Source organism: Eptesicus fuscus, chromosome 6, assembly GCF_027574615.1.
Source record: "Eptesicus fuscus isolate TK198812 chromosome 6, DD_ASM_mEF_20220401, whole genome shotgun sequence".
In the NCBI taxonomy this organism is placed as follows: Eukaryota; Metazoa; Chordata; class Mammalia; order Chiroptera; family Vespertilionidae; genus Eptesicus; species Eptesicus fuscus.
Genome location: NC_072478.1, coordinates 32,294,740 through 32,319,100, shown reverse-complemented (window position 1 = coordinate 32,319,100; position 24,361 = coordinate 32,294,740). Strand labels below are relative to the sequence as shown.

Genomic DNA, 24,361 nt, shown 5'->3' with positions numbered 1-24,361 from the left:
GCATCTTTCTAGACTCTGTACTTGTATTACCTTCTATTCCTCTTTAACCTTAAAGTCAAAGAAGCTAATTAATTTATCAAAGACCACAAAATGACTATTTAATCCCAGGTCTATATAGCACTGCCAAACTCAAACTTTTCTATTATATCATGCTGCTGCTTAGAAAATATTTCACATAACCAATGGACACGGACACTGGGGCGGTGGGGACTTGTCCTGGGGGCTGGGAGCGGCAGGGGGGGTCAATCGGGGGAAAAAGGAGACATGTAATACTTTAAACAATAAAAAAAAAAGAACTTGAAAAAAAATATTTCACATGAATTAGTTCCTTGATGAAATACATTTTTAAAAAACTGGTCTGACCCAAACATTTCCCTGCCAGCCAAATTCTTCCTAAATATTACATTAATTTTCTTAAGCGTCTAGCAAAACATGGCTGATCAGATCTTCTGCCTGTCTTTACTACCTTTTTTCTGGAAAGCACCTATGCTGCAAAATAAGTAGTGGACGTTTACTGAAGACCTGCTCTAAGGCCTCGCATTTAAGAGAAATGGGTAATCTTTTAGACTGTCAAATTTACATCAGAAGGTGGATAAACGAAGTACTCAGAACTAAAACCCAATCCTGCATATTTGGCTATATTTTTCCTGTAAAATACAGCATCCTAACCATGACAAATAGAGAAAAGAATAAGAACCTACAAGAGACTACAGGAAAGGTTCAGGATTGCCAACTCCCAAATATAAACCCTGACTCATCTTCCAAAAGACTTCTGTAATATCCTGATAAATGACACAGGTCTTCCTAAATCCTTTGGGAGGTGATTAAAACTGTAACTTCTGGAGTCAGACATACTAAAGCTCAGCTCCTCCATTACAAATCATGACTTTGAGCAAAATAATTAATCTCTCTAAGCCTCAGCTTCCACAGATATGAAATAAAATAGCAATAAGTTTTATAAATGCTAAATTACATTGCCGAGATCACAAGTGCTTCTTAAAGGTTAGCTTTTCATCATCAATCTCATCATCTTTGTTATGATTAGAAGAAATCTACGGGGTAACTGAAGGGGTTTCATAAGCCTTCCAGGCCAGTATCAATTTTAGTTTTGGAGAGTCTTAGAAGATTTAAGGAGTAGCAGAGATGGAATTGGCAAGGCCTGAAAAGAATGAAAAAGCAGCAAGCAGAAATCTCACGGGGAGGAAAAATCTGTATAGGTTAAAAAGGTGAATATATATTATATATGCATTTAGAAAAAAGATTAGAAGTTAAACACTATCTCATGCAATAAAACAAACTGCTCATTTTCTATTACCATGATGGGGACGCCAATGTCAGGCCACAGAAGGTCTTCTGATGGTAGTTTGGGAGAATTCCACACCACCACCACCTTGTTCAGGTAAGGGAGGCCGTTCAATCTCTCTAAAGAGTTCATAAGCACTTCCTCCCGCTCATAAGTCAACATCACAACTGTGAACTGCTCCCGTGGAACATTGCCTCCAAGTGCTGCCTGAAACTCCTTGCCAGAACCCCCAGCTCCACCACCAATCGGCCGAAATCCAGTTCCTGAGCCCAAGAATTTGGCCTCTGAGGGTAACACAGGGTCAAAGGGTGTGTGGGGGAAAAGATGGAAAGGCCCTGGAGCAGAGTTCCAGCTACGGTAAAAGTCAGTGACGGTCAAGGTAAAGTTGCGGAGGTATTTGGGCGAGGCATAAGGCGGCTCAGTTTCTACTGGCCCCAGGTCCAGGTCCCCATTGTCAGCCATGTTGGGGTCTGTTCCAGCCGCCTTGCCTGAACGATGGGGGATCTCAGCTGCTGCCTCTTCCCGGATGGGAGCAGCTGGGATCTGTATTCGAGTCCTAATCATAGCCAGCACGGTATTGAAAATACTGTCAGCGGTTGAGAAGTACGTCTCCCAGAGGAAGCGGCCTTGCCGCCTCATAGCCAGTAGATCACTATCAGAAAGACTTCGTAACAGGAAGTGAACCTCGGTAACACGTGGCTTGGGCACCACCAGGGCTGCCTCATTCCACTGCAGCATGTCATGGTAAGGAAGCTGGACTTGCTCTCCCAGCACAACTGGGACAGCACCAACTTCCAGGGCTTCGAAGAGCCGTGTTGCACATCCGGATGAAATAACCAAGTGAGGGTCCCCAGGAGTGATAATGAGGGCAAAGGTGGAAAGCTTTAGTAATTCTAAGCGGTCCTCCCGCTCCCCACACAGTGCCCACTCAGTAGGCAGACTGGGTTTAGGCTGGTTTTTGCAGGTAAATTCTACCAGGACCTGATCTAGCTTGCTGTCCTGTACAGCTTTTAGGGTGGCAATGATACGATCATCATAGTCAGCTGGGGGGTCACCTTCCATTTCTTCTTCAAAGGATCGGGCCTCCTGAAGGCTGGATCTTAGTGATTCAATCTTCTCACCCTGGAAGGTGAAGAGATATTTCCGCTTAACTGGCACCTGTGGTGGGATTTCCATGAAGTTGGGCTCTGACATGGCATGGACTAGTGGCGATACTACCAAGTCAAAGCCAGGTCTGTACTGGGCAGCATAGAAAGTAGACTGGGCCACCATGGCACGGCCTGTACTGACATTATACAGTAAGTTCTGTGTATCTGACTTCCGTGATAGATTGATGATGACATGATTGTGTCCATCTGTCCGCCAATGTGGTAGAGAATACAACTGCTTCTCAAGTTCAGCAGGCCGCAGCACCACTGGCTCCTGCATCTCTCCCACTAATATCACATAGAGGCAGGCAATATCCGCATTTTCTGTAACATAGATGTTGGCTCGTGCTGTAGCCTGAAAAGCCTGCTTGACCAAGGGATCCATGTAGCTGCCAAAGGCAAACTGGTCACTGTCATAAACATAGACTGGAAAACCAGAGGTGAGAGGGCAGCGAGAATAATCAAAACAATTGTGTAGCCGACAACCCCGGATGACCTTTGGGGGAGGAAGGCCAGCATCGTCCTTCTCTGGGAGCAATCTGATGGGCAGAGAAAGTTTGGGCTGATTTTGGGCCATCAGCTCCTTGTAAGAGTGCTCAGTCTGGCTAATGACATTCTTAAGTTGAAGCAGGTCCTGCTTGGCATTCTCAATACTCTTCTTACAGGCTTCAATCTTTAGGTTCAGCTTGGCAATTTCACTGTTCAGCTCTTGCCTCTTGGCTTCCAGCTGCAACAGCTCTTCACTTACAGACTCACGAATTCGGCAAAGATCCAGCACGTGCTTTACCTCGCACAGCTCATTACCAGCCCGTGGGCCAAAAATCCTCTTGCCGGCCTCATCAGCCTCATCCAGAGTGGTGAGATAATAGTGAGCAATGAGGGGGAAGAAAACCAGAATGATGAAGAGCGTAAAACTGAGCCATGTAAGTCGGATACGGTTAGACCACCGTAACATACAGGTTTGACCTCCATTCCCCACACCCCCATTCCGCAACATGGTATAGCCTGTCATGAGTTCCTTTGTGGCTCTTGCCCCCTCTGATCACGTTGGGTCACTAGCCATAACCATGAGTTTCTAGTAGACAAAACTCAATCTCTTTTTACTCACACGTTTCCATAAGAGTTATTTAGTGTGCTCCCTGTACAAGGCACCAAATAAAAAGGAAATTTCATTTTCCTCAGCTGTAGTTGAAATGGTCTCTGACTCTATTCCAGCAGATTTTAAGTTCTGGCTGTTGACCGAAGAACATGTCCTTAATCTTTATCAAATGGTAAAAGGTACCACATTGTTGAGATGAAAAGGAGGTCCTTGATGATGAAACCCAGGAAAAGTAACCTGGAATCAGATAGACTTTTTCAACAGCCATAGCTCTTGTTCCTTGGTTTGGCTGACCAACAAATATGCATAGTTACTATTCACAGTTATAAAGTAGCTGGTTAGGACAGAAATAAATGCCAGCCTGTTGTCGATGTCATTGCCAACAATCAGGCCTGCAAAAAAAAAGAGAACTGTGTCAGTCTTGAAGTTGTTCAACAACCCTGCCCGCCCTCAGTATACTTCTAAAAAATCCTTAAATCTTTTTACACACACACACACCCTTCTTATTTAACAGGATATAGAGCAGCATTAGAGCCTATAAAATGATGATCTCATTGATGTTTCTATCGCTCTCTCCTTCTCCCTCTCTGAAATCAATAAAATATATTTTAAATAAATAAAATTATGATCAACTACATTCAACAGAGGACCAAGATACCTGCAACATTTTGTTATTCTAGACTTAGAAATTGCCTTTAGTTGAGGAGAAACATCTTCTTATCCAACCATGGTAGCTATGTTCATTCTTAACATGAAAGTTTCCTTTTGAGCTACTTTAAAAAAAAAATCTATTAAGAAACTCAGTTTATTATATTCAGAGATGAAAAGAGTTGAACTCCTCTGAGCTTTGCCCAGCAGTAGATGCAGTAATCCTGATACAAAATATATTTTCCAGTTTGCTTCTCTTTTATCATCTGTTAATAGACATCATGTGCTCCTTCTTAAAATATAAATAGTAACTTGGTCTTTTAAAAAGAACATTATACTTAGAAATGAGAGGCATTATTTCTTATCCTTTGGAGACAGATTTGCTCAGACCTTATGCCTCAGCTTTCTAATCTCCCAAAATGGAGATAAGTGTATGGTGATAACAACAATATATTATGTTGCTATGAAAATAAATGATAGAGGATGTGAGGGTACTTCGGGCTAATAAATCTTGAAACAACATTCCCAGTCCTGTTCTCTTATCAAACTTTACTATCACAGGCTACCAAAGCTCTTCATTTAGTTTCACCTCAAACTCAACATATCTAGAACTGAATTCATAATATGCTATGCCAATGAGTACTCCCAATTTAATTCACTGATTCCCTCTAAAAAGTGTTTACCCCATACTCTTAATATGTCTAAAGTGCTCTAAGTATAACTATGGGAAATTCTAAAACGTAAAGAACTCCTTGATCTCATGGAACTTCCTTTAGCCTAAGAGATAAGACAAACAAATAGCAAGGGTACTACTACAAGGCAGTATAAAATAGTACTTCACAGATAATCACTCTTTATAATTTCTACCTTTGTTCAAGATATATTAACTATTAAAGGTTCGAAGGTCTTCTCTCCCTTTAAATAAAAATTAAAAGTTGATGACAATATTACTAAAAGGCTTGAGTATGTAGAGCAAGAGATAAGGACAACAACAAAAATATAGATCATAGAAAAGCTAAATTTGGATGATCTAAACTTGGATAATTAACAGCTGACCAAATATCCCAAAGGAATGGAGGTTAATATTTCTAAAGCATTATCCTTTTCATTCCAATGTTAAAATCTTTTTGTTTTCAAAAGAATATTTTCTGCATTTATGAAGAAATCATAACAAAGACAGAATGAATTAGAGGAAAAAAGGAAAGCATAATCCAGGCAGTCCAGCTAATTCATTCCCTCCTTACCATATGTTTAGGATCCTTCTTTTCTCTGACTCATATGGCATTATATTTTGGCATATAATTTCTTGATATAGTGAACTCCAGGGCTTGCTGTCCTGATAGAAAGTAAAAAGGTGACATGCTATTAGAAAAATATTCAATACTGAAGGTTCTATTAAAGAATTTATTTACTGTCCACTATGAAGAGACTTCCCTTATGTAAATAAGGTAACCATAGAATTTAAGGTCCAAAGAAAGAGAGACACTCTTTTAAGTGAAAAGGGGCACTAATAATAAACAATCCAGATATATGGTTATCTATTTATATGTTCTAAGAGGCAGTAAATCAAAACACTAAAATATAGAAGTATATACCAAGACATTTATAGAAGAAACGATTTATCTGGAATTGGCTTTAAAATAAACAGGATGAGGATGGTGAGAAGTGTTTGGAGATACAGATGAAATAAGATTAGTTGTGAACTGTTGTTGACACTAAAATGATGAGGATGCATGAGGGTTTATTATATACTATACTCTCTGCTTTTATATATGTTTGAATATTAAAAGCTCAAAAACAGATTACACAGGGTCTAAACAAAATGTTTTTGAAAAGTCATTTGGAAACTGACTATACTTAATCTAATAATGCTAGTGCTACCAACTTATATATAAACAGCAGGAAATACAAACAAATGTTCTAATGGAAACCAGTATTTCAACACTGATTCAAAAGAATGCATCCCCTTCAGGTTTTCTCTAGTTCAGTGGTTGGCAAACTGCGGCACTGTTGACTAATGAGATTGCCGACCACTGCTGTAGTTGATTCTCATCCTTCAGACCTTAACTTTCTTGACATTCCCATTAAAGTAGCCTTTCTTATGCCCTGACACTATGGAGAGAGATGTTCCATGGCGAGATCACCGCCTGTCCTGCAAGCTGGACCTAGTCCAGAATGGAGGTTGCTTTCCACAAACCCCCATAGAGATTGTCTGATGGGCCCTAACCGGTTTGGCTCAGGGGATAGAGCATCAGCCTGCAGACTGAAGGGTCCCAGGTTCGATTCCGGTCAAGGGCATGTACCTCGGTTGCGGGCACATCCCCAGTAGGGAGTGTGCAGGAGACAGCTGAATCGATGTTTCTCTCTCATCGATGTTTCTAACTCTCTATCCCTCTCCTTTCCTCTCTGTAAAAAATCAATAAAATATATTTTTTTTAAAAGAAGAGATTGTCTGATGGTAACTGATGTCCATTCTGACATTAATCAGCACCCTTCCCTTGCCTGCTGATATGTGCTGATTCCTGGAATAGGCTGTTGTCCTGACCTGGTCAAGCATGTAAAGTAATTTCTGTACCTTGTAGCATTATGTACTAATACCTGTGCTATTTCCCCCTGTACCCTATATAATTCTTTGGCACCTGCCAAGCAGTGCGGGGATGCACTGCATCTTGCAGCTGCCCAAGACATGTCTCATATGTAAGTTTCCCTTAACAAATCCTATTAATTACTGAAGTGACCAGCCTCTTTCTTCGGTCTTTCCCTGCCCTCCATTTACAGAGGTAGATTTTCACTCTCAGGGCTTTGCCCTGGGTCTGTGTGTACTAAAAGACACTTTCTGGCATTGATCTATTGATTTTCTTTATAGTATCTTTTCATTTATTTATTTATTACCTACCTTCCCTACCAAAACCTAATCCTTGAGAGCAGGACCTTGTCTGCTTGGATCACCACTGTATCACCAGTACCCAGCACAGTGTCTGGCACACTGTAAGTACTCTTTAAATATCTGTTAAATAAATGAATTATATCACTGACCACTTCTTTCTACAAACTCCCAGCTTTTTCCTTTATTTTCCATAAAACTGTACTTTCTGGTGTTTCACCTATTTCCTTGACTCATTCTCCCATTGTGCTTTGTTGGCACATCATCCTTGCTCTGCTCATGTCTGGCTAACTGCCTACTACAGTTCCATTTATTCATGCATGCATTTATTGATTCTTGTATGTGCCCTGACCAGGGATGGAACCCGAAACCTTGACATATTAGGATGATGCTCTAACCAACTGCGCTACCCAGCCAGGGTTATGTATTTTATATTTCTTACTGGCCCATTCTCTTGGTTCTCCATCCCAACAGCACTTTCTCTGGTTCATTTCACCACTCTTTAAATATAGTTGTTCCTTCGTGGGTTTGTCCTTTGCCCTCTTCTTTCTCTGTCTTCACTTACTAGAGCTTGCCAATTAGCTTCAATTAGCCCCCCTAAATGGATAATTCTCCAATTTACCTCTCTAGCCTTGACCTCCCTCCTGATATATCTTTTCCAATGGTGAGCAACGAAGATATCCACACCTTAATATTGCAGAGGCTGCAAAGGTACATCTAGTAGTATAAGGTTATAGTAGTGTCTTCTCCCGCAAAGAGGGAAAAATTTTTTCAAGATACTTGTACAGTTAGAAATTTATAATTCAGATCATGGCTGATGCCCTACTCTTTACTCTTTCCCTAATCAAAAATAATGTTTGCTCATAAGTGGAAAGTAGAATTCTTGATCTGCTAACCACTAAGGGCTTAAAGTAAGCTTGATCCTAGAAAGGTAAAATGGCAAATAATTCTAATGTCCAAGTGGTGAGCTGAGAAGTCAAGTGAGGTAGAGTTGCAATTCAGAAATTCTGCATATACTACATTCTCCCTTCATCTTCTCAACATACCAACGCCCTCTATCATCTCCTCCACTTTGCAGAGCCTTCTCTTCTAACATTCCTTATCACAATGGCAAACTCTTTATTACAGGACCTTACTTTGAAGAGTTTTCAGATATAACAACCATCCTAACTGACTTTTCTTTTCTTAAAACTAAAACACTCTGATATTGAAATTTCCTATAATGGATTTGGGATAGCTCTCTGTTTATTTAGGTTGTTAATGCCTTTCAACAAAGGTGTATAACTTTTTTCATACAAAAGCAAAACTAAACTAAACTGAGTTGAACAAAGGTAAAATAATCCATGGACGAGAGAAAGAAAACAGAGGGAAGAAATAAGGGAATTGCTGCTTCCATCTGGTCTGCTGTTATGCATTGCATCTGAAAGATATAAAGGGAAATGGGGCAAAAGAGAAGCTGGACACTTTCCAGATGTTCCCAAATGCAACCAACTGACTTGAATATTTTAAATAATTATAATAGCTAACATTTACTGAATTTTAATGTGTGCCAGGTTAAACCTATTATATACCTTAACATAGTTAATATTCACAACAATCCTATGAAGTAGGTACTATTATTATTCCCATTTTGTACATGAAGAAACCAAAGCACAAAGCTTAGGTAATTTATCCAAAGTCATTCACATTGAGTAAAACTTGGATTCAAATCAAAGCAATGCTAACTCTAAGGCCCACACATTCAATATCTTAATCATTATGGGGGAAAAAAATGCCTATGATACTAACTCAAGGAACACAGTACACAGGCACATCATGCATAAATTACTTTTAGATTATCCACATTACTACTGCTCCACTGAAACCATGGACAATGATTAATTAAAATTAAAAGCACATGGCAATACTACTCCAAAACCTAAAGCCACCTCTATATTCATAATTAAAGCATTTATGTGGACAAAAAAGTGACCACATACTAAAGCTCAGGGAAGGCCTAATTGGTGGGCCTTACAAACTTGGAAACCAAAAGTTACCATAAAGAATGGTCTGAACATAACAATTCCTAACTAAGTGGGTCATGGCAGGTAGTCACATCCTAGGCCTGTAGGTTCCTTCTCAGAGGTCCATCTTTACCTTAAGTGAGCCTGTCTATTGTCTTTTTGCATACCTTTACTTTTTTCTTTTTTTATTAATCTTTATTGTTGAGAGTATTACAGTTGTCCCCTTTTTGTCCCATTGATGAGCTTCCATCCTGTTCCCACTCCACCCCAGTCCTTCACCATCCTACTGTCTATATCCATAGACAAAGCATAAATGCGTATACGTTCTTTAGTTAATCTCTTCCCACCTCCCTCGCCACATCCCTCTGAGATTCGTCAGTCTGGTCCATGTTTCCATGCCACTGGTTCTATTTTATTCATCAGTTTACTTTGTTCATTAGAATCCAAATATAAGTGAGATCAAATGATAGTTTGTCTTTCTCTGACTTGGCTTATTTCACTTAGCATAATAATCTACAGGTCCCTCCATGCTATCTCAAAGGATAATAGATCCTTCTCTTTTACAGCTACATAGTATTCCATTGTATAAATGCACCACAGTTTTTCTTTATCCCTCCATAACACATCTTTAAAATGTAAGAGTAACATGCCTTTAAAATGTAAGCATAATCTTCATTTCCAGACGCCTCAAGGCACAACCACTGCACCAGAGTGCAAGACCACAGAACCCCTCATCATTATCTCAGTCTCCACACGCCATCTATGGGCTGTAATTAACTATCCTGCACCCACCAAAGTAAAAGAAGTGTTTCTGGATTCAGCCTTTTATCCAATCCCAGAGATTTCTCTGCTTTGCTTTCTCCTGTCCCCTTAATCTACCACCAATGGATTTCATGTGAATTTCCTTAAGGCTCCTCCTTTGATTCTAATGTATAAAATAAGCTGGAAATCTGCCATTTTCCAGAGCATTTTTTCAATCAGTTGAGATTTTACTTCCCAGCAATTATCATCAGTTTGGCTCAAATAAACTCATAAAAATTCTCTACAGGTTTGGATGTTTCTTACATTAACATCTACTAAACAAAACAAGAAAACATTTACTCAGAGCAAAATATCCTTGCCTGTGTACCTATGACCTACCTGTGTATCTGTGCAAGTGTAGTATTATTTTCTCCTTTTTCATTTAAATCAAAATTGGCCCATCAAACGGACACAAATCCATTACCACCCAGATGCAGGTTCTATAGAACTGTATGCACATTGTTGCTGTTACATCCACTGCCACAAGCACTTCAAATTAGGAAAAGATAGTTCGGTACAGGAAATCATTTTAGTAATGTTGTTGAAAGCAATATTTCAAATGTTTGGTTATGTTTTTTAAATGCAAACATCCCAAAAGAAAATCATTTCCTGATTTCCTACTAAGCATGACAAAGAGCCTGCTTCACAGTACCTAGTTCAAAAATCAGGAAGCACTAAAACAAATTTCCTAGTGTTATCACTATTCCTAAGACTCTGACTTCTATTGTTCAAAACAACAAAAGGCACTTTCCAGGAAAGTTAACTGTAGATAAAGAATGACTTGTATTTATGTAATTCACAAGTTACAAGAGAGCAAAACAATGTGTTTTTCATAATACAACCACCACAGTAGTTTATTTACTGGATAAACTTAACCTGGTTGTAAAATAAATACAGGCATACTTCAGAGATACTGCAGGTTTGGTTCCAGACCCCTGGAATAAAGCAAGTCATAATCCTTTTGCTAGTGGAGTGTCTTGCCTTCAAATTGTAAAAAAAAGAAAAACACACACACTCATCTATGAAATGCAATCAATGAAAGCACAATAAAATATGTCTGTAGAAAACTGTCAGCAATTAAGAACTAAAAGCAGGTGAGAAAAACTGGTGACATACTGAGTTGAGCGTAAAGATTATGAGGCAATCACAGGACCACAGAGTTAAGCTATCCTTATTACAGGGCTTTTAGGAAAGGAAAAGGGTATTTTTTGGGCTCAAGAGCAGATTTCTAATACAAAGATGTTCCACAAATGCCAACAGCAAACAAATCACAAAATACACAAAAGGAACTCATCAGTAAGTTATAAGCATTCCTTCCACTGCTCAGTTCTATATAGGTATTAACAAGTAAACTAAAATTATTGATTAACCTAGGTCAGTGGTCGGCACTCATTAGTCAACAGAGCCAAATATCAACAGTACAACGATTGAAATTTCTTTTGAGAGCCAAATTTTTTACACTTAAACTTCTTCTAATGCCACTTCTTCAAAATAGACTCGCCCAGGCCACGGTATTTTGTGGAAGAGCCACACTCAAGGGGCCAAAGAGCCGCATGTGGCTCTCGAGCCGCAGTTTGCCGACCACTAACTAGGTCATCTGTTTAGTCAACAATAAACCTGAACCCAGAAGCCTCACCTCCCAGAATAGGTCCTCAGTTTGAAAATTATGCCACTTCTTACCTGTTTCCCTTCCCATAAATTTGATAACATCCCACAAATTCAAATCCTATTGTCTCTCCAGTTAGCTTTTAGCTAGTTACAATTCAGATTCACAACTCACCTATGATTATTTTCAAATAAACCTAGATCTACCCAACATTAACTAAGTCAGAAATCTCAAAAGGGGGGGAGGGGGGAGCCCCAGGTGCCTGTAGTTTGACAAAGCCCACAGGTGATTTTAAAGCAGACCACAGAACTTTAACACAAAACCACTGGTCTAGCAAAGAACTAATGACAATCTCCAATCAGAATGATGACATCTGTATCAATGTAATTACAGACAACTGCAATATACCTTTTTCACATAGGACGTCTAAAGACTATACCATACATCTTGGGAAGATGTGGGGAGTAGGAGGGATTTTCCACTTTTAATAACTATATTTATATTTATAATGTAGCTGAGATAACACATTTTACATATGTTATCTCATTTAATCCTCACATCAACCATCTGGGGGTAGATATTGCTCTTTCACTTACAGGTAAAGAAGAGTGAATCACTGAGCTAGGTACATCTTGTTCCAGGACCTACAGCAAGCAAACTGAGGTGCCCAGATACAAATCCAGGTCTATTTACTTTTGTAATTAAGAAAAATACTGGCCTGGCCATTGTGGCTCAGTTAGTTGAGCATTGTCCCATACGTTGATTCCTGGGCAAATGCCCAGGTTGTGAATTCGGTTCCCCGTTGGGGTGCCTATGGAGGCAAACGATAGATGTTTCTCTCTCATATTGATGTCTCTCTCTCTCTCTCTCTCTCTCTCTCTCTCTCTCTCTCCCTCTCTCTCTCTCTCTCCCTCCCTCCCTCCCTCCCTTCTTCTCTCTCTAAAAAATAAAAATAAATAAAAACATATTTTATTTAAAAAGAAAAATATTATCTTGCTGCAGTCACTTCAAAGTACAGCATATTCTGCTCCAGTGAACACATGAAAGATACAAAACCTTGTTGCTGATATGGAGACTTTTAGTGGTCTGGACAGAAGATCAAACTGGTTTTCTCACTGCTAAAGTCTTACAGATTTAGAAGTGAAGATCAGAATAACACCTGTAGTGTTCCATTGGAACTGGAGGTATCAGTGTGAATACCTGATCTAATAAGATTCCTTGAATAAGCAGCTGATTTCAGGACTGGACAAGTAAAGTAAAAATGAGCCTGAAAAATCTTCTTTTGCCAGAAAGCAAAGCAAAGATGTACTAAAAAAAAAAAAGTAGGACATATTAAAAAAAGGACACTGGACCTGGACCCAGTTTGAAGGAATCCAGCTCCCACTGGATAAATCTGGGACACACTTTAGCTATCTAAATAAATAGTACTACCAACAAATTATCTCCCAATAAATGAGAAACCGTGTATTCATATAGAAATAAATGATTGATTATAAACATATAGGAATGGCAGATGGAGATTTTTTAAAACTATCATTTAGTGGCCATCAAATTAATAATTGTTGCAGGAAAGATTCAACACTGGATAATAAGATTCATTGGTAAAAGGTTGATGAGAAACAGTGTAAAAAATTATATATTGTGGGTCCCAAGAAAGAAGATACCAACTAAGAAGGGCTCCTGGCGGGTTTATTGGTCTCAGAACCTAGCAGCTGTTTCTAAAGAGGGGCCTCTCCAGCAAACTGCACTTCAGAGAGAAAACCTGCACTGAACTCCTGCCTGCACTAGGCTCCTAACATCTCAACCAGCCCTTACTACGGAGTTCCTGGAACCAACAGGACGGAGACTTTCCCATCAAACCTGCAGCTGCACAGCTATATCTTCCATCAGCATCTTCACCTACCTATCAGAATAGCTCCATTCTGACCAATCAGGACGGTGCCTTTTGTACCAAACTGTGAGGATTTTGAGTCCTCATTAGCATGAGGACAGATGAATCAGGGTCTAGGAGTGGGGACTTCTATCTATAGTAGAGGCTCAGTGCACGAATTCATGCACCAGTGGGGTCCCTCGGCCTGGCCTGCGGGATCAGGCTGAAACTGGCTTTCTGACATCCCCTGAGGGGTCCCGGATTGCGAGAGAACGCAGGCCAGGCCCAGGGACGCCACAGGTGCACGATCAGAGCCTGGGAGGGACACGGGAGGTTGGACAGCCCGGGAGGAACCATGGGAGGGCTCCAGGGCATGTCTGGCCTGTCTTGCTCAGTCCCCATCAGCCGGACCCCAGCAGCAAGCTAACTTACCAGTCAGAGCATCTGCCCCCTGGTGGTCAATGTATGCCATAGCAAGCTGTTGAGTGGCCTTAGCATATCATTAACATATTACACTTGGATTGGTTGAACGGATGACCAGACAATGGGACACTTAGCATATTAGGCTTTTATAATATAGGATTAGTCAGCTGCCCTCTGGCTCAGAGAGCACATTTTCCCCTTCCACGCAAGACTGCCTTTCCCTGGCTGAAGTTGAAACACCAAAGATGAAACACCAAAGACATCTTGCTGGACCAGAGCAGAGCAGGGCAGACTGAAATGGAGCAAACCCAAGCAGAGCTGTCTAGCCAGAGAGGGGCCTGGCCCAAAGCTGCCTGGCAGCTGTGATGCTTCATAATTGAGCTGTAACACTATTGAGCGGTTCCAGTTTTGTTGTTCTTACAGCTGTGCTGTATCATAACTTTACCATAAATGTTAAATTATGTGAAAATAAAAAGCTACCAAAATGGGGGGGGGGGGGGGATAATAAAGTACACCACACTAGACTTTTCAATAAATAAGGTTACAATGAGCTCTTGGGGAAAAAAAATACAAGTCAGACTCCTGCACAACAAACCAAATCCAAAACTTAGTCCCAGACAGAGTCAAGAGGTAACTGTAATAAATGACATCATAAAAAGAACAAAAGGAAAACATACAAGTAATTTCATCCCAAGTATAGCCACTTTTATAGCAATCCAAGCAAAAGCAGAATCCATTATTTTAAAAAAGTTCAACAGATTTAACTACGTAAGTATACAAGGCTTCTATATATTTAAAAAAAGGTTTAGATTCAATGAAAAGACTGGGGGAAGCATTTGTAACATGACATTACTTTAATAGTAGTGAAGGCAAGACAATAGTCGATAAAGGAAATAAACAGGAATTTAAACCAAAAAAAGGGGGCCCAAATGATAAACATTTTTAAATGTTCAACCATCCTAGCAATCAAAGAAATGTACATTTAAAACAAGATACAGTGACATTTTCTATTTGTAAATCAATAAAGAATTGTAAAATTTATAGTATGTGGTGCTACCACACTCTGCTGCTGGGGGTGAAAATTGGCACACCTTTCTGGAGAACAATTTGGCAGTAAGTAATAAAAGCCCTGAAACTCTGCCTACCCTTTGACCCTACACTTCCATTTCCAGAAACTACTCTTAAGAAAGAATCATGAATGAGAAAAATATTTGGCTTCAAGGATATTCACACTAAAACATTACAAAGTATACCACTTACTAGTAACAAGGCACAGTACATGTGTGTACTATGCTGGCAGCTGCAGTGTAACAGGTGTTTTTATACTGTATTAGGAGGAAGAGAAATTGAAAAACAATTTGCTACTTGTAACAAGTCTTTTAAAATGTTGCTATCTTCAACCCAGCAATTTCACTTTCTAGGAATATATTCTATGTGGACAAAGATTTGTATTACAAAGATGTAATCACCACTACATTCTTTATATTAGCCAAAAAGATTATAAACAACCAAGAATTAGAAGGTTAAATATAAAGTATGACAAATACATGTCATTAATATGACTATCATGCTGTCAAAATGATTTATTTTCAATCATTTTAAGTAAAAAGGGAAAAAGTTCACAATATAATATTAAGTGAAAAACACAGACTCCTTACCAGCCTCCCCTCAGATAGGGACCCCCACACACACCACTGCCACCACCTCACACCCCTACCACTCCTCAATGACTTTTCACTCAACAGCTAGCCCAGTGTCCCGAGGGAAAAGGCGTGTCCTTTTCTAATCCCCACACATTCTTCTGCTGGTTTCCAAACCATCCTTTGAACTTTCTCCCCTCTCTTAGAACTCCATTTCTCAGGGTTAACCCTGACTCATTTCTCTCTAGCCTGTTTACGTCAAGTCTTTTCTGAGGCCTAATCATTAAGAGATTCCAACTACACACCAAACATTTAATGCCAGTCACCACCCCTCCAGAAAATGAGGAGTGGGGGAATGAACACATACGCTAGTCAATCTTTTGGTTTGTAGGTAATGCCTCCTGAGAGCGTTAACCATATCTTTGGTAACAAGTAAATAATGTTTCAAGTATGCTGCAGATCCACAATTCTATTTCTCTTCCAGAAAGCATTTAAGCTAGTTGCCTACATTACTTCTGAATACTTAAGAGGGTTCCTCAGGCTCCCCACAGGATAAGGTATTTTTAACCCAGCAAATAAGAGTTTAAGAAGATAGCTTTTCTTTCATCATGAAAAATTTAAAAGTCCCCCTGCTAAGTAAGTTGCTGAGAAGGCTTAGCTTCTCCTCAAGACTATCAAGGCCCCACAGGTTATTATCCCAGAGCACGCTGATTCAGGAGCACTAATCAAGACCAATTGCTGAGCAAAGCAGGAGAAGATGTAGACAATCTACATGGCTGTAACACACAAAGACTTTCTAAAAACAAAAGAACACATGGAGAGCCCAGCCCTCCAACGTGACCCTACCTAAATTGGAAGAACAGGACAAAGTAAGAAGAAAGCGAAAGATGCCTCTTAAGTAACTCACAAATGGAGGGAGCAAAAAAGGGCATGTGCTGTTGCGATTCCTCCTCCTCCGGAGTCCAGCCAAGAGGACTTGCTGAAGCCCTTAGAATTTTTGAAAAGGAAAGAAGACACAGTCCAGGTGAGAGGGAGAAAATCCACCAAATCCAAGTCCTTTGAATCGCCACAGATCTCTAAAAAAGGAACTGAAACACTGGCTCAGTGTGGAGAAGAGATTCATACCATACCCTGGCTGCAGGGTGGCAGCCGTGCCCATCTCCAGAGGGACCGGATGGGTACTAACCCCCAGCAGCGCGGGTCGGGGACTCGGCTAGGGTTTCGGCAGCGAAGACACGCACTCACTCCGCAGCCCCTCTCCTGCCCCAGCGGCGCCAGGCCCAGCGCTCCAGAGCCGGGGCCTGGGCCCCAGAGCCCCCAGATGCTCCTGCCCCAGCAGCACCTGGACCCTATAGCACAGGAAGTGGCTCTTCACCAGGAAAGGGGGTGAGCCTGGCGAAAAGGAGCCAGAGGAAGAGCAGCTGCAGGCGCCGGTCTGAAGGCAGCGCAGAGCAGACGCGGGAGTGTGTGCGCAGGGAACCCAGGAGGGGGGCAGTGGGGAAAGCCCCTTCATCGACCGCAGATGCTCTACACGAGCCGCTGGACAGATACAGGGGGGCAGAGGATGGGGGGGGGAGGCTTTAAAGCGCATGAGAGGCTGCACAGCTGAAGCCGAGCTCTCAGAAAAAGGAATGGAAGTGGGTGGAGGCAACCACACCGGGGCTGCAGGGGGCGTGTGGGGGTGGGGAGGGCGTGTTTAAAGCCCCACCGAGACCGGCTAACCCTCCTCGCCCGCGGCTGAGGCCCTGGAGGTCCCCTCCCCAGGCCCCGAGCCGTCTGGGAAGGGCCTACAACCAGACCGCAAGCCCCTCCCGCGCCGGGCGGCAGCCTCCGCGGGCTCCGGCGGCCCCAGCACGGCCAGACCCGGTGCCCTGCGCAGGGGGCCAGCCCCCAGGTCCCTACCGCGAGCCCCTTCCGGGCCGCCGCCGCCCCCCGCGGCCTCTCCGGGCTCCGGCCGCCAGGAGTCCTACCGGCTTCCAGTTCAGGGACGAGCCGCCTCCGCCGCCGCCGCCTGTGGGAAACTCGGGTTCCCCAAAGCCGCTCTCGCCGCCTGCCGCCCGCCTTCCAGGCCGCGCAGGACCCTCGGCTCCCCCTGCCGGCCGGCAGCCATTTCCGACAAGTGACTGCGGAACTTGCCGAAGTGCGAAGTGCGCCGGCCGGAAACGGCCGAACCCGGGCGCTCGGGAGCCGCGGAGCGGGCGGCGTTCGAGACTTTCCGGGCGGCGCCCGAAGGGCCGCCGGGGCCTCGGCTCCGCTCCGTGCGGGACTGGCCGGCCCGGGAGCGGCGGCCCCGCTGGGGATTGTGGGAAGCGCGGCGGGAAGGAGGACGCCGTGGGTGAGCGGCGCAGGGCGCTCAGCCCCGCGCCCTCCCGGCGCCCCTGGCCGCTTCAGAAGACCCCAGCCGGGGAGTGCGGAGAGTGCCCCCGGCTGTTCTGGACCGGGTGCCCGCTCCAGAGCCGCGGCCGCGGGCCCCGTGGAAGTCTAGCCTGAAAATAAACCCAGCCCCACAGAAAAGGCCTCCCTGAAGGAGCTGACTGGGCTCCAGAGATGGCCTGGAGTTTTGAAACACTTTGAATACTTAACCACAAGACAAAAGGCTGCACGGCTTGAATGCTTAGGAAATACCGGAGTTTTGCAAGAAAAAAAACCACCAACAATCTTAATCCAGTCGTGTGGCAATAATTAACCAAAACGGAGAGGAACCATTTGAAATATTTAGAGCCAACCCCTGTGAACCAAGCGGGCACCTTTTCTCCAGTCCTAAGAGATGTGGAGGAAAGGGGCCACATGCTGACCTGACAAGCTCAGGGGAGGCCTGCAGGGAAGTCTTGCAAACTCTGAGACCTACAGTCACCACAAAGAATGGTCTGAAATTAAACTTTAACTGAACGCAGTTATGGTGGGCAGTTAGATCCCAGGCCGTGAACTTCACTGACAAGGTCAGCCTTTACCTTAACTGAGCCTATCTGTCTTTTTGCATCTATGATAACATACCCTTGAAATATCTGGGTAACTTGTAACTTCCCTTTTTCTGGAGCCCCTGGGGCACAACCAAATGTGGTGGGCGCCAGGACAGATACCACAAATTCCTTCATTATCGTGTTAATTGTTCCTGCACCCACCTAAGTATGTGTCCATCATTTTACTTTTTATCCAATCCCACGGGTCTCCCACCGCTTTGCTTTATCCCACCTCCTTAATCTATCACCAATGAATTTCATATAACCCACCTATGTCCCTCCTTTGATTGCAATCTATAAATACAAATGTAACCCGCCACTCTCCGGAGCATTATCTCAATTCATTGAGGTTCTGCTTCCTGGCATATGTCGACAGTTTGGCCCAAATAAACTCACAAAAATTCTTTACAGGTTTCAATGGGTTTGTTTACATTAACAGAGACCACTTAACTGTCTACTTCCACACTGGCAAAGCCAGGGCAAGACTTAACCCATGGGATGGGCGAGGGAACTCTGACCAATCCTAAAAGGCACACCTGATCATTACTGTTAACTCAAGAATGAGTTAAAACCATTATTTAACATCTATAACTGCAATATAATCTAAGCTCAAATTTGCATGAACGTGATGTTTTTTACATGTTTTTAATTCCTAAGGGGCAGGGCTTCTACTCCAGGGTTTTGTAACCAGGGAACCCAAACCACACCAGGACCTGGAGAAGCTGGGGAGGGCCAAGGCCACCGGCTGGCTCCTATCCCTGTGCTTGGGTGGTCTGCTGCTTTAGACGTGCTGCACGCTCCCCAGAGCCTGGCTCCACAGCTGCCATATCCCATCCACACACTCTTTTTGGGGGAGCCCAGACCCATGCTCTAGCCAGGAGGCCAACAAAACACGGAGGACTGCTTAGTTTCCCACGGGGGACAGTCTGAACTAAGGATTCCATTTGCAAAACAAAACTTTAAAAAACCTAGCAACCTGTTTTCCAGAGCGCACTCTTCATCTTCCATCCCCATCAGCCCCTCCTCTTTCTGATGCTCCTTTTTCTTCTCTCCTTCCTGACATCTCCTTACTCTCCCCTCTCATATTTTTTCTTTCCCCTCACACTTCACTCTCTTCTCTCCTTTCCCCTTTATTTCTATGACCTAACTTAACGTCCTACCACCATCACCTATGTACAAAAACAACCCCTTTTTGTTGAGGAAAGTCAGAGAGAGGGAAGCAAATTTTTAAAAATCAAAAGCATTCCTTGCCCTTCCCGGTTTGGCTCAGTGGATAGAGCGTCGGTCCCAGGTTCGATTCCGGTCTCAAGGGTCCCAGGTTCGATTCCGGTCAAGGGCATGTACCTTGGTTGCGGGCACATCGCCAGTAGGGGGCGTGCAGGAGGCAGCTGATCGATGTTTCTCTCTCATCGATGTTTCTAGCTATCCCTCTCCCTTCCTCTTTGTAAAAAAAAAATCAATAAAATATATATATTTTTAAAAGCATTCCAATAAATGAAAATGGGGAAAACTGTTGCCAATATAATGAATAGCCTAAGTCGTGTGTATGTCTCTGTAGTTCTCGTGTTCTCTCTCTCTCTCTCTCTCTCTCTCTCTCTCTCTCTCTCTCTCTCTCTCTCGTTCATCTTTTTGGCTTTCCTCCAGAGATCTGTGCAGCAGGCAGAAATCTGGCAGTATGGGAGGAGACTCAACAGAAGCCACAGTAAGAATCACCAGGTGTTGGTTCATCTCCACACTGTGCAAGAGAGAGCTTGCAGATAGCTGCTACCTGAAGGACCCAGCCTAAAAGTCTTCCAAATGACTGAACACACAGCTGCCCCTTACGTCAATTATTTGATTCTAATGATAGTCGAGCTTTAGGAAGAAAAAGGATACTCAACCAAAATTTGGTGTATCCTCAACTTCACTGGAGCCCTAGTTGCTGCTGCTGACCACCTTCTGCCTCCTCTGTCTCTTGTGAGCCTGTCCTCTCCTGCTGCTTCTTCCTGTCCAACAGCGCTAGCTCAGACGGTTCCTATCTCTAACTAGACAGGACGTGGCTACCTTCTTTTTCCTCTCCACACTCTCCTCCTTGCCAATTTCAATCAGCTTCCTTGCATCATCATCTCCTCTAAGCAGATCCCTCACTGCCACATTCTAGTGCCCGTTTTCCAGTTGCAGGCAGACATCATCCCATCATCACCCTATTAATACATATTTTATACATACTTAATTGCTAGGCAATAAACGAAACCCTTTATTGACATTGTCTCATTTTAATCCTACATCGAGGTATCATCTTGCACTGTTTTTTAACAGTCATATATGTAGATAGGTATCTGCTTCAAGGAAGCAGAAAAGACACATCAGTGTGCCTTCGGTACCAACAGCAGGAGCCTATGGGGCCTTCTCTCTAGATCACAGTCAGAGGGGCTCAGCAGTACCCAATCTCTTTCTTTTAGTTACAAATTTTTAATTCCCAGAAAAGACATGATTGGCCTGGTGTGGGTCTCCTGTTCATCCTTCAATCAATGAGCTTAGGCTAACCAGCAGGTCAACCTTCTCTAAACATGGCTATTGGAACAGCTCCGTATAGGACTTGTTCTCAGAAAAAGAAGGAAGCATACAACATTCATCCTTTTGTTCATTCATTCCATCAACAAACAGTTGAGCCCCTATCAAAATACATCAAGGTTCTTTCATGTATGCAAAATGTTTAAAATAATACCTTGCCCTATCATGAAAGTCACAACATAAAATGATAAGAAATCACCAGATAAAATGCATAACAATATTCATCCACAAGAGACCATCAATTCAATCATATGTGATGAAAGATAATTCACCACACCCTACATATATAAAATATGTATAATATTATACATATTATAATATGCATAATCAGTAGCAATGTATACATATTCAACAGAACAAGTTCATGGCAGCACCATTAGGAATAGACAATAACAGAAAACGGCCCCCTGTCCATCAGCGGTAGACGGGATCAAGTATAGTATATTCACACAATGGAAGACAGCAATGAGACTGAAAGCTCCACAAATATATACAACAACATTGATGTATCTTACAAACAATGTTAATCAAAAGAAACCAGCCACACACAAATAAGTATATAGGGTATGATTCCACTAATATAAAATATAAAAAAAAATAGGCAAAACTACCCCTAAGGAGTAGTGACAAGAGGGGAGTAAAAGGAGCCACACGGTTGCTAGTAATTCTGTTTCTTGAGCTGGGGAGTGGTTACACAGGTATGTTCAGTCTGTCAAAATCATTAAGCGTACACTTGCCATATCTGTCCTTTTCTAGAGATATATTATCCTTCAATAAAATGGTATTTAAAAATAAGTAAGTAATGGTCAAAGCAAAGGGCTTTTAATCGCCCTGGAACACTGTCACCATGATTATCACTGAGTTGCCAATTATTTCCATCCCCACCCCCACCATTATACCACCTTCTTAGAGGCCCTGAGCACCATCAGCCTTTGGAAAGAGCCCTCATCCTACCATGGCCTCCTCCCCTCCAGCCCCAGCTGACTGGGCTTCCTCTCCTCTGGGAGCTTGACTGTAAAGCCAAGTCAAGCAATGGACAGTGGTTCATCCAATAACTTGTATAGATTTGGGGAAGGAACTTCTGGATATATGCCCAGTGATAAGCCCAGAAAGCTGGTCTGCAGAAAACAGAGCCAACACACAGAAGGAAACTAACCAAGCTGTGGGAGATGGAGGGAGAGCCTCTAAGGATGCTCATTTTCCAGTTATATGCATGTGTTCCGGCTGCCACAGGGGAGCCTGAGCCTTGCCAGTCAAAATAAGTAAAATTATTTTTTAAAACCTTGCTTATTTAGGCTAGTATGAATAGCTTTCTGTTTGTGGTCTATATTATTTCATTTAGTTCTTATAAGAACCCTACACAGTAATGATTCCCCCTTCACAGATGAGAAAACCGAAGCCCAGAGCGGTTAAGTAACTTGCCCAGATTGCACACCTGTGGATGACGGTGCCAGCATTAGGACCCAGGCAGTCTGACTCCAGAGCCTGAAATTTTAACAACTTGCTAGGCAAGAGAAATGCGGGAAGTGGCAATGTGAATTATATGTTGCATTCATAGATTTAACTAAGGCATCTGATTTTGTTTTAAATGAGTTCAAATGTAGAAAGTTTACAAACGACTAAAAGATTGGCTGTTTAAATAGGTTGGTAAGCATTTCTTTCACAAGGGAATTATAGTTTGAGTTAGAGATGTTAAAGAAATATAAAATGCATATAGTGCGACCAATTGTGTTAAAGAAGACAGTTCTTATACCAGGAAATTGTTTATTTTAAGATTTAAGCAAAATGCTCTCTTACAGGGTCCTCACCAATTACCCATTCTTCCCAAAATGTGACTACCCAGAAGGGGGTGTTAGTCCTATGGAAGGAGAAACTGATAAAAGTTACTTCAAGTCCTAGGAAGGGAGGTGCCAGTGGTCATTTTCCATGGTGACAGCTGCTGGACCCACAATCCACTCAGCAAGTCTTTCTAGATCAATCACAACCAAGCCATTGGTGACCCCCAGCAACCTTCAAAAAAGTGTGATTCAGGAATTATCAGCGAGTTAAAGTCAGATAAGAACTTGTCTACCTGTAGTGCTTTGATTTTCAAAGAAAGTGCTGACAGCTACTATGCCAGATCTTTACTATATATAAATGATTGAGCAATCTGTGGCTTATAATTAGAACAATGCATGACAATTTCTAGATTAGCGTTCCCAGGTTACTCCTCCCTTTGGTCCACCAACACCAAAAAGACAAAAGGTCACCTTGTAAGGCTTCACAGATAGCACTCAGTAGCCTGCAAAATGGCTCTCTCTGAAAGTCCTGGTTTTGATGTTATCCTTTAAAAGAGGCTGTTTTTTAGCCAGCAAAAGGGAGGGCAGTTTGGGCGGTTTGCAAATAATGTAGTAAGAACACTGAGTTAACATCACCTCCAAAACAAAGCACAGATTATTGCCAAAAATGGATTTGTTGCCCTAGCTGGTTTGGCTCAGTGCATAGAGCGTTGGCCTGTGGACTGAAGAATCCCAGGTTTGATTCTGGTCAAGGGCACGTACATCGGTTGCAGGCTCCTCCCCAGCCCAGGCCCTGGTCAGGGTGCATACAAGAGGCAGCCAATCAATGTGTTTCTCTCACATCGATATTTCTCTCTGTCTTTCCCTCTCTCTTCCACTCTCAAAAAAAAAAAAAAAAAAAAAAAATCAATGGAAAAATATCCTCCAATGAGGATTTAAAAAAACACACAAAAACAGATTTGTTAACTCATCACCTCAGGTCATAGTACTACTACCTACCTTGCATGTGGCTTTGAAAAATAAATTTTGTACTAGTTTCACATCAGGAAGCTTAGCCTGATTCAAACCTGTGATCTACATAAGATACCTAATTTGTAATGACTAATTAAGATTCTAAAAATTAGTTATTGTCCCTGAAATATAATGTATCTGTCCCTTCTTCCTTCGAGAGCCCTCTCCCCTGTAAGTTTTTCTTCTCTGCCCACCATCTCAGCACAGCTTTGCAGAGGCAATCACATTTGATGATCAGTAGTTATTAAAAATATCATCAAAATTTCCTAAGCTTGCTCCTAGAAGTTCCAAATAAAGATAGAAATGTTCCCACCCTAGCCAGTTTGGCTCAGTGGACAGAGTGATGGCTCCCGGACTGAAGGGTCCCAGGTTCGATTCTGGTCAGGGGCACATGCCCAGGTTGCAGGCTCCATCCCCACTAGGGGGCGTGCAGGAGGTAGCCGATCAATGATTCTCTCTCATCATTGATGTTTTTCTCTCTCTCTTCTCTCTCTCTCCCTCTCTGAAATCAATATATTTTAAAAAAAAGATACAAATGTTCCCAAAGGCAACCATAGAGGCACCTAGCATTTAGCCCACATTATGCCAGTGAGTAGCTAAAATGTGTTCAGTCAGACACAACATGCCACAACAT

At 42.4% G+C, this 24,361-nt stretch overlaps 1 protein-coding gene across 6 annotated transcripts in view; it reads right to left on the bottom strand.

Moving 5' to 3' along the window:
* EXTL3 (exostosin like glycosyltransferase 3) overlaps positions 1–24,361 on the bottom strand; it is a 143,049-nt gene that overhangs the window by 59,053 nt on the left and 59,635 nt on the right. For 5 of the 6 annotated variants that reach the window (XM_054717612.1, XM_008150747.3, XM_054717614.1 and 2 more), the window contains exons 1-3: positions 17,396–17,436; positions 5,443–5,534; positions 1,316–3,942 (exon numbers count right to left, since the gene is read on the bottom strand). In XM_054717612.1, the coding sequence (XP_054573587.1) occupies positions 1,316–3,463 (2,148 nt within the window). In that variant the 5' untranslated portion in view covers positions 3,464–3,942; positions 5,443–5,534; positions 17,396–17,436. Of the gene's footprint in view, positions 1–1,315; positions 3,943–5,442; positions 5,535–17,395; positions 17,437–24,361 lie in introns of those variants that run through there. The other variant, XM_028159369.2, reaches the window with a different exon arrangement.